Genomic DNA, 10246 nt, shown 5'->3' on the forward strand with positions numbered 1-10246 from the left:
TTTCCTATCCTAGACTGCCAACTCCAGGGGGCAGGATCTTTGGCTCATTCACTGCTATACTGTTTGAGCCTGGAACAAGCGCCCAGCACCGGAGCGCTCAGTACTTGTGTCCTAAAGGGAAATGAACGACCACGCTCCTTCCATCTGCATTCCCTGCATCTGGGGCCCCAGATTTCCCCTCCACTGGCCCCAGAGAGCTCTGGCCTGGTCCTGGGGGATCAACTTCTGGCCTCTGGGCAAGGTGGGCAAAAGCCCCAGGAGTGTAGAGGTCAGAACAATGTCTGTGGACGTGAAGACCTCCCTCAGGCCTCTGCTCTCGGGTTCTCCTTTTCTTTTCTTAAAGCAGGAAAAGCAATTTTCTGGCCCGAGCACCACGTGGTGCTGCTTCGGAGGTTCTTACAGAGAAGAGTCACCGCCTCCGTTGCAGCTTTTCTGGGGAAGGGGAAGGAGCCCAGCAAGCGAAGCCAGGATAGGCTGCGGAATGGGACAGTGCGCTAGGCAGAGCAGATCGGCGCGGAGGAGAGCAGGACCCGCCAAGAGGGCGGAATAGCTTGCGAGGAAGAGGCCGGGGCGGAGAGCCTCCCACAGCTCCCGCGCTCTAGCGCCACGCCACCTTAAATGCCGGACTTCCTTAAGGGAGGGCGCCCGAGCCGCGCGCCAGGGGGCGGAGCCTCCCATGCAGATGAGAGGCGTGGGTCGCGGGGCGGGGCAGATGGGGCGCTGACCTGACGTCAAGCCCGCGGACGGGACAGTTGGCTCGGCGGCGGCGGAGCGGCAGGAGCGGCGGCGCGAGCGGGGCTGCGCGGCGGGGCGCGAGGAGCGGCGGCGGCCGAGCCGGAGCAACATGGCGCCGGTGGGCGGGGGCGGGCGCCCCGGCAGTGGGCCGGCCCGAGGGCGCCTCCTCCTGGCGGCGCTGGTGCTGCTGGTGCCCCTGTGGGCGCCGGGGGTCCGCGGCCAGGGCGACCCCCAGCGGAGCGCGATCCTGGGCATGAGGCTGACGAGCTGCAACAAATCGTGTGGCATAAACACGGATGGCATCATCTACGTGTCCGAGGGCAGCACGGTGAACCTGAGGCTGTACGGCCAGGGGCTGGACTCCTTCTCTAGCAACCTGATCTCCTTCACTGAGGTGGACAACGCCGAGACCTTCCACAACTCCACTGACTGCCTCGAGCTCACCAAGGACCTGGTCGTCCAGAAGCTGGTCAACGTGAGCCGCGGGGACACGTCGGGGATGCTGGTGGTGCTCACTAAGTTCCTCCGGAGGAGTGAGAACATGAAACTGTATGCGTTGTGCACCCGGGCGGGCGTGGATGGGCCCTGGCAGAGGTGGACGGACAAGGATTCGCTGCTCCTCATGGTGGAGGAGCCTGGGAGGCTCCTGCCCCTCTGGCTGCACATCCTCATTATTATGGTGCTGCTGGGGCTGTCGGGCATATTTTCCGGCCTCAATCTGGGGCTGATGGCCCTGGACCCCATGGAGCTACGCATCGTGCAGAACTGTGGCACTCAGAAGGAGCGGCGCTATGCCCGCAAGATCGAGCCCATCCGTCGCAAGGGCAACTACTTGCTCTGCTCCCTGCTGCTGGGGAACGTGCTGGTCAACACCTCCCTCACCATCCTTCTAGACAACCTCATCGGGTCCGGCCTGGTGGCCGTGGCCTCCTCCACCATTGGCATTGTCATCTTCGGGGAGATCGTGCCTCAGGCCCTGTGCTCCCGACACGGGCTGGCTGTGGGTGCCAACACGATCATCCTCACCAAATTCTTTATGCTGATCACCTTCCCCCTCAGTTACCCCATCAGCAAGCTCCTGGACTTCGTCCTGGGTCAGGAGATCCGCACCGTTTACAATCGGGAGAAGCTGATGGAGATGCTGAAGGTGACCGAGCCCTACAATGACCTCGTGAAAGAGGAGCTGAACATGATCCAGGGGGCCTTGGAACTGCGGACCAAGACGGTGGAGGATATCATGACCCAGCTGCAGGACTGCTTCATGATCCGCAGCGATGCCATCCTGGACTTTAACACCATGTCGGAGATCATGGAGAGCGGCTACACCCGCATCCCCGTGTTTGAAGACGAGCAGTCCAACATCGTCGATATCCTCTACGTCAAGGACTTGGCCTTCGTGGATCCCGATGACTGCACCCCGCTCAAGACCATCACCCGCTTCTACAACCACCCAGTGCACTTCGTCTTCCACGACACCAAGCTGGATGCCATGCTGGAGGAGTTCAAGAAGGGTGAGGCCCCAGGATGCGCCTCCCGCATCCCTCTATGCGGTACCTCGCGTATCCTGACCTGTCTTGTGTCTGCTGATCTTAGCGTTCCACTCGTGTGACTCTGTCCATTTGCCCAGCACTCCCTATGCCTCGGCAGAGATGGGCACTCAGGCCAGCAGAAATAGCTCTTAAGCATCTGCCAGGAAGTGTGCTTTGTGCCCCAGGTGGATCCAAGCAGGGCAAGACATACTTGCCTGCGTGGGAGCAGGATGGAGTGAGGCTAATGCCTTCAAGGAGGCCAGCACCGGGGCATGGAGATTAGGGCGTGGTACTGGAGCCAGCAGGTCCTATTGGGGTCAGGTGGGGAAGGGGCTGGGGAACCCGGAGAACCTTCACAGCGGAGGGAACATTTGGGGAAATCCTTGAAAGCTGGGGAGACTTGGTCCTTGAGGCAGAGGGAACCCCTTGAGCAGAGAAGCTGAGTTGGGGAGCAGATGATGTGTTTCTGGTGCAGCAGGTGGTTCCCTTCCTGTGGGTACAGGCTCTGCTGATCAGTGGTCAGTAGGGGACAGACCGAGTCACCCATGGCCTTGGGAAGAACCTGAAAGTCAGGGCAGTCAGTCTGCTGGGCTCTCAGAGCTCTGGAAGGTTTTGGAGCCAAGTGAGAACGGTGTCACTGGAGCGCCTGGCCCACGGAAGCCAAGTTGGGAGGGCACTCACTGGCTCCCTGCCGAGAGCAATGCCAAGTAATGCTTTTGACTGTTCAGCAGAAGCGAGCAGATTAAGCTTTGGTTATTCTATCTTTCCCAGGCGCCCCACATAAGCTTCCCTCCTGTGGTCTGCTGGGTATCTTTAGTCGGCCTGGTGTTTTTTTTCTCACACGTGCTCTTGGTTGTTAGACACTTGGAGGGTTTACCTCGGCAGCCTCAGCGCTCAGAGCACACACCCCTTTCCTTACTTCTAGCAAAACTTTCCTCCTGCCTCTGCCACTCCGAGTGACAGTAAACAAGCCAATTATGGAGCAAAACCCTCCTTGGCCAAAGGCGGTGAGGAGACCAAAAGGGGAGCTCTTTATAAAGGAATGGGGGAGGTCACCTAAAGCCCAGAGCTCTGTTTCACTCCCCAAGACCTCAGCCCGTTGTTGCTCAGTTCTGGAGAGCCTCAACTGGCTGGATCAGTGGGTGACAGAGTAGGATAGGGAGGAGCTGGCCTGGCAGGATACTGGGGTTAGAGCCAGGGTGGGGACTGGGTACCTTCCCTTTTTCAGTTTGACAGACTGAATCTCAGCATCAGAGCTGAGGAGAGAACTCCAGTTATATAAGCTTGAGTGGGAGACAGCCTGTTAGGTGGTCTGCAGAGGGGCTGGTGGTAATGGCACCGCCTCGGGGGAGCTTCAGCGTGGGCAGACCCAGGAATGTTTCCCCCAGGGATCAAGTCCAAACAGAAGAGCAGGGGGGACTTGAGCTCCACCCCTACCCTGCAGCCTCTAGGCCTGGAGGACTTTTGCCGTGTTGCTTGGTCAGGAGCAGGGTTGGGACTCACCAGGGCGGCTTCCTCCTTCACCACCTCTGTGGTCTCTGGGACGTGCTGCTGACGCACCCGACAAGCACGTTTGCATCGTCCAGCCCATGTGGACTGGCATGGTCAGGCTTCCCAGCCCCTGACCAGCAGGGTGGGAGCTTCCTGACTCCCGGCAGGGCCATCTTTGGGCTCATCTTTTTTTTTTCTTTTAAATACCACCACTTCCTGAAGCTGGGAAAACAGAGCTAGCATCTCTGAGGGCAGAGCTGTGTTGAGTGGGGCTCTGCAGACACATGCTTTAGTCCCCGGGACCCTCCTCCTTATCAAGCCTGTAGCCTGAGGCTGACGCCTGGGGGGGCTGCTGGTAGTTCTGTGGGCGCACAGGCACAGTTTGCTCCCTGCATTGTGAGGCCCTGGGCATTACACCATTACTTCTTGGTTCCTAGTTTTAACTCGTGGCTGTGCAGGGCTCCCCAGAGTGTCATCTCTCCCCCATCTTCTCCTCGGGCATCTGCGTTTTCAGTCTAAGGCCCTCTTGGACATGGCAATGCTCAGTGTACACCTGCAACTTACTGCCTTTTCTTTACAAATCTGGTATTTAGAAGGCTTCTTTCTTATTTCATTTTTTAAAATATTTATTTATTTGGTTGTTCTGGGTCTCAGTTGTGGCACATGGGATCTTTCTAGTTTCAGCCTGTGAAATCTTGAATAGCAGCATGTGGGATCTAGTTCCCTGACTAGGGATCGAACCCAGGTCCCTGCATTGGGAACGTGAAGTCTTAGCCCCTGAACTGCCAGGGAGGTTCCAGGCTTCTTTTGTTGTTGTTGTTAAGAAAAACCAGTGAGCCAGGTTAACACAGCCAGCATTGTCAGCAGCACAGATATTTGAGCCGGGGTCCCTGCCTGGTCGAGCCAAGGGGTTTTTCCGTGTTCTGGGGGACCCTTCGTCACCTCCAGGTTGGATGAGGGCCCTGAATCCCTCCAGAGTCTTTCCGCTGTGGGTGTGACCCTCTTTTAAGGTCATACCCACCAGCATTGTGAGTTCCTTGAGGGTTGGCATCCTGTGGTACTAGCACTTTCTCCACTCATTTGCCTGGCGAAGAAACGAACAGTAAATGTTTGTTAAACAATGAGTGAGCAACAAGTGAGTGGCTCTGTCACTAGCCAGGCTGGCCTTGCTGGCCCTGAGGACACTTCCAGCCTGGAGCCTTGGTGCTGGCTGCTCCCGCAGGCGGAATGTTCTCCCCCAGACTCTGTGGCTCACTCTCCCCTCCCTGTGTCTGCTTCATCTTCTCAGTGAGGCCTTCCTGTCACCCTTATTTAAAACTGCAACCCCTGGTCCCTCCCTGACCTTCCTGATCTAACCTGACCCACCCTGTGCTCATTTTTCTTTTTCTCCTATCACTTTCTAACAACTGTGTGATTTACGAGTTTACATTTTTATTGTCTGACTCCTCCCACTGTACCAAAGGGCAGGGTTTAAATTTTGTTCACCCATATATCCCTGCCCATAAAATGGTTCTCGTTGTTTAGTTCCCTCAGTTGCGTCAGACTCTTGCGACTCCACAGACTGTAGTCCACCAGGCTCCTCTGTCCATGGGACTTCCCAGGCAGGGATATTGGAGTGGGTTGCCATTTCCTCCTCCAGGGGATCTTCCCAACTCAGGGATTGAACCCATGTCCCCTGCATTACAGGCAGATTCTTTGTCGCTGTGCCACCAGGGAAGCCCTGAAATGGTTCTTGGTACATAGTAAGACTTTGATTAAAAAGTCACTGAAGGGAAAAAGAAAAGTCACTGATGGAACAAATGACCTGTCAGATTTGAGAATTACCCCCATTCCAGAAGTGTTAGAATTTTGAGGAGCTGATAAGGGATAAAGACAAATGGGTGTGCGGTGCTGTTATCCAGGGACTTGACCGTTTCCAGCTGCACCAGGAAAGCCAGGAGGAGCTCCTGCAGAGACGCCTGTGTTAGAGGTTCAGGTCACGGCCTGAGAAGCAGAGTTTGGGGTCCTGGTTCCCCTTCCCTGTGCCTCAGTTTCTCAGTGAGTAAGAGGTCTTTGAGCATCAGGAGCTGACGTGATTCACTCACCAGCAAGAATCATGAATATGCTCTGCACATTTAGAGACAGGCGCAGAGAGTCATTGCAAGCCTGCGGCTCTGAGCTTTGCCTTGAGACTAAAGCAAGGAGGTAACAGCTTCCTGGGCTTCCCAGGTGGCTCAGTAGTAAAGAATACACCTGCCAGTTCAAGAGACATAGGAGACACAGGTTCGATTCCTGGGTAGGGAAGATCCTCTGAAGGAGAAAAAGGCGGTATCCCTGCTCCAGTATTCTTATTCTTACTGGGAAAATCCCATGAACAGAGGAGCCTGTAGTCCATGGGGTCATGAAGAGCTGAACTCGGCTGAGTGACTGAACATGCCCACCTGACTGCTTCCTAGTTGCTTCTGCCTCCCAACAGAAGGCAGCTGTTGCCAGGTGTTTACTGATCCCTGTACAGTGTGTGAGACCTGATGCCCGCTGCTGTGGGCCCCCGGAGCAAGGCCCGCCAGCTGGTGGGGGCTGTCAGGCCACTGGGAGACTCCTGCTGGTGGAACTTTGGTCCTTCTTCTACTTGAACCTCCCCTAGACTGTTGGCAGTACCGGGTGTTGTGGTTGAGTTTGGCCACAGCTGGAAATCTGAAAACAGAGCCTCCCTGGGCAACTCTTGGCTGGCCATGTCTTTCCTTCACCGCAGATGCCTCCGAAGACCCTGGAAGCACAGTAATGAATGAACTCTCCACTAGAGGGTTTGGAAGCCCCGCCCCTGATTAAAACCCACCCTCCAGCCTCTGCTCTGCCCCTCCCTCCGGTTCATTCCTCCCCCTCCCAGACACTAAGCTCTTCCTTAGTCATCTTATCTTTCCCCACCCGCTTTATAACCACCTAGCCCCCAGTAAAGAGCTGGGTTTAAACTCTGGGTTGGTCACTGACCCCTGAGGTAACCTTAGACCTATTACTGCTCCTTATAGATAGTGGGTTATATATTGGAGGGAAAAAGCTAGAAATGATTTCGTTAAAAACTGCTCCCGTATTTCCTATGCCACATCACATTCTTCCCCAGCAGCTTAATTTTATTCCTGAAACAACTTTATAAAGGCCGGAAAGAACACTGCATAATTTTTGCTTTTGGTTCCTACCATCTGGCACACCTTAAAAGTATCTTGTTTCCCTCCGCCTGCTTGTTCTTTCATTTGCTCAACAAACATCTAATTTTTGGAATCCTGTGTGTCAGACGGTGTGCTGGCTGTTGGGAGTCAGAGGACTAACACAGCCCTGTTCACAGAAGTCGAGGTCTACTAGGGAGACAGACGTGTAAACAAAACTTAGGTAGGTGCTGTGGGGCTCCCAGGAAGGCCTAGGCTTCCAGAAACTTCTGAAGTTAGGACAGGACCCAGTGATTATTTCAGAGATGTCGAAGTCTGACTGGGAAGTATTTGTGAACATGTGAGGTTTTTGCCTGGGATTCAGGTTGAAGATGTTGTCATTTAAGGGAAGCGCGTGGAGGAGGGAGCAGAGCCAGTGTGGCGAGGGTGAGGGGAGGGCCAGCGGTGGGTCAGTGAGCGTCCATACCCGCCTGGGTTTCCTGTTCATGTGCAGATGGGGCACAAGCAGAACTCAGTGGGGCTGGGGTGTGGCTCTCCGGTCCTAGCATGTGCTTGCTGGTCCTAGACCACTCTGAACAGCACGAGGGCAAAGTCCACCCGGGTAGGTGTGCAGGTCAGGTCCCACGTGGGCTTGGGAGTGAGGCCCAAGTGGGGCTGAAAGGTTTGGGAGTCAGCTGAGAGCGAGCAGCGTGTGTGAGGCATGGAGGGGCCTGGCTGAAGCGAGCCCAGGTGTGGGATGGGACAGTCGTCAGGAGGAGCTGGGAGAGGGCAGCCTCCAGAGTGGAGATCAGAGGCAGTCCCGCACCTGGACGATGCCGCCTAGAAACAGTCTCGATCCAAGCTGGTGATTTGATCTCCAGAAGCCTCTCGGGGGCCGGTGTATCTGAGTGAGTGAGGAGATGCCAGCGGGCAGCTGAAAAGACGCTGGCCAGGCTGCCGCTTGCTTCTCTTCACTGTGAGGCTTGTGGGCACCTCTTCCCCTCGCTGGCATTGTGCAGCCCATGGACAGCTACCACAGAGGTGGTGGGGCTGAGAGCACTTTGAGCCATCTTCTGTTTACAGACCTCTTCCTGCAGCTCTTGTGTGTGTCCGGGAAGGTGCTGCCTTACAGCCAGGCCCAAGTAAGAGCTGCTTAGAGCTTTACTTGTCAAAAGTCTTGTGTTCCTAATTCAAAAGACCAGCTCCAGAGTTTTCCTTGACCACTCTGGTCAGGACAGGGGGTATCGGACAGTGCCCAGACATCAAACCTCAAGCCGCAGACCTGTGTCCACAGAAGTGGGGAAGAGGCAGGAGACTCCCAGGAAGTGAGGCTTGTCAGTAGAAGTCTGACGTTTCAGTTGGCTTTTCAAAGCAGAGTAGACACAGCTCTTTTCACGTGCTACAAGCACTTGGATGAGATCACGGGGTGGGAAATGAGCTTCTCAGCTCTGGGTGCCATCCTTGGAGAAAGCTGCTTCTGTGTGTTGTGACTGCCTCTCAGGCCTTCCCAGAGGGGCGGGGAGGTTCCAGCATTGAGTGCCCACCCCCCAGGTAGTGCTATCTTGCTGATGAGCCCGGAACTGAACACCTGGGACGTCCTTGAGGTAAAGGAATGGTGCCTTGTGACGTTTTCCTTGTCTCCTCGATGGCAGGCACTGCAAGCCTGTTTATCAGACACTCTCTAACAGGGGAGTGTGCCGGGAATGGAAGGATGGACTGGGCCCTTCTGTCACTGACTTGGTGACTGATTCTGGCAGAGCCCCTGGTTACTACAGCCCCTCCCTGTGGGGAGGGACGGCTTGTCTTGTTCCCTCATCACACCTGAGCATCCAGAATGGACATCCGGTTGTACTAAGCTTCGTGGCTACAGCACAGACTCCTGGCTCATTTCATGGACTGGATTCTAGACTCCGTAGTCTATTCCGGTTCCATTGATTATGTGATGTTCCATTTCTTTTCATTGATGTTAATTGAAGAGACCTGTATTATTATAAGAACCTTTGAAAACACATAGAAATCAAAACAAAATATCTGTAAGCCTGTGATCTTGTAGATAGAATCACTTTTGATATTTTGATCTATTGTGATAAATTTTTAAGAAACTAAAATTTTTTTTTTAATGATTGTTGACTTTTTTGGGGGATGTAGGCCATTTTAAAGTCTTTATTTGTAACAATATTGCTTCTGTTTTATATTTTGGTTTTTTGGCCTCGATGCACGCGGAATCTTAGCTCCCCCACCAGGGATTGAACCTGTACCCCCCGCATTGGAAGGTGAAGTTTTAGCCACTGGACCACCAGGGACGTCCCTTAAATGTTTTTTTCTTTTAAGTTTAAAAAGTCTTATGACAAAACAACAGGGTCAAAACCATTTTCATTTTTACTGTCATGCTCTCTCCATTGAGCTTCCCACATGGCACAGTGGTAAAGAATCTGTCTGTAATGCAAGAGACCTGGGTTCGATCCCTGGGGAGGGAAGATCCCCTGGAGAAGGGAATGGCAACCCTTTCCATTATTCTTGCCTGGAGAATTTCACAGACAGAGGAGCCTGGCGGGCTACAGTCCATGGGGTCGCAGAGACAGACACAACTGAGTGACTAACTCTGCTCTCTCCCACTAGCTGTCTTTATGTGTTTTCACATTGAAATCACTGTTTGTGTACACAGTTTGCTGCTCTGCTCTTTGGACCAGAGTTTAGATCCCTTCTTCAGATTTCTCCTTTGATAAGAAATGAAATCCCTTTCTATCCCTGGGTTTCTTAGGAGGAGCGTCTAGGAGGATTCCCAAAGGCTGAGGGCTGGGCTGTGCCCTGTGGCTGACAGGGGAGCCCAGAGGGCTAGGGTGTGTAGCCTCCAGCCTGTTGTGTTGGGGGTTAAAGCTGTGCTTGCTGGAGCGGTACCCAGAGCTTACAGCCAGAGGCGCTCCCCTGCTGCAGGGCTCATTTACTGTGAGCTGGGCAGGGTGCACTGGGCAGGGTGCTCGAAAGACTGGTTTCCCCAGGCTCTCTGGAACCCTGGCCTCTGGCCAGCAGGAGCCAGAAGCCTGGGTTGGAAGGTCTCCCCCTCCTCCACATTGCCACTGCCCTGGGCAGGCTCACTCACACACCCAGACACATCCACACCCCCACACACTTACAGTCTCCCACACGCCCATACCCACACACTCAACAACCCCCACAGCCACAGCCACACACACACACACAATTCCCACCCACCCACTGCACACCCGGACACATCCACACCCCCAAACACATACACAGCCCCCCACACGCCCATACCCACACACTCAACAACCCCCCACAGCCACACACTCACAAACAACCCCATACCCACACCCTCACACACACGCACACAACTCCCGCCCACCCATTCCA

General features: G+C 54.6%; 1 protein-coding gene across 2 annotated transcripts in view; it reads left to right on the forward strand.

Annotated features, from left to right (window-relative positions):
• The first annotated feature begins 840 nt into the window (after window positions 1–840).
• CNNM4 (cyclin and CBS domain divalent metal cation transport mediator 4) overlaps window positions 841–10246 on the forward strand; it is a 37336-nt gene continuing 27930 nt past the window's right edge. For both annotated transcript variants that reach the window (XM_040267601.1, XM_040267602.1), the window contains exon 1: window positions 841–2246. In XM_040267601.1, coding sequence (XP_040123535.1) covers window positions 845–2246 — 1402 coding nt within the window. In that variant the 5' untranslated portion in view covers window positions 841–844. The remainder of the gene's footprint in view (window positions 2247–10246) is intronic.

This window comes from Oryx dammah, unplaced genomic scaffold (assembly GCF_014754425.2).
Source record: "Oryx dammah isolate SB20612 unplaced genomic scaffold, SCBI_Odam_1.1 HiC_scaffold_25, whole genome shotgun sequence".
Classification (NCBI taxonomy): domain Eukaryota; kingdom Metazoa; phylum Chordata; class Mammalia; order Artiodactyla; family Bovidae; genus Oryx; species Oryx dammah.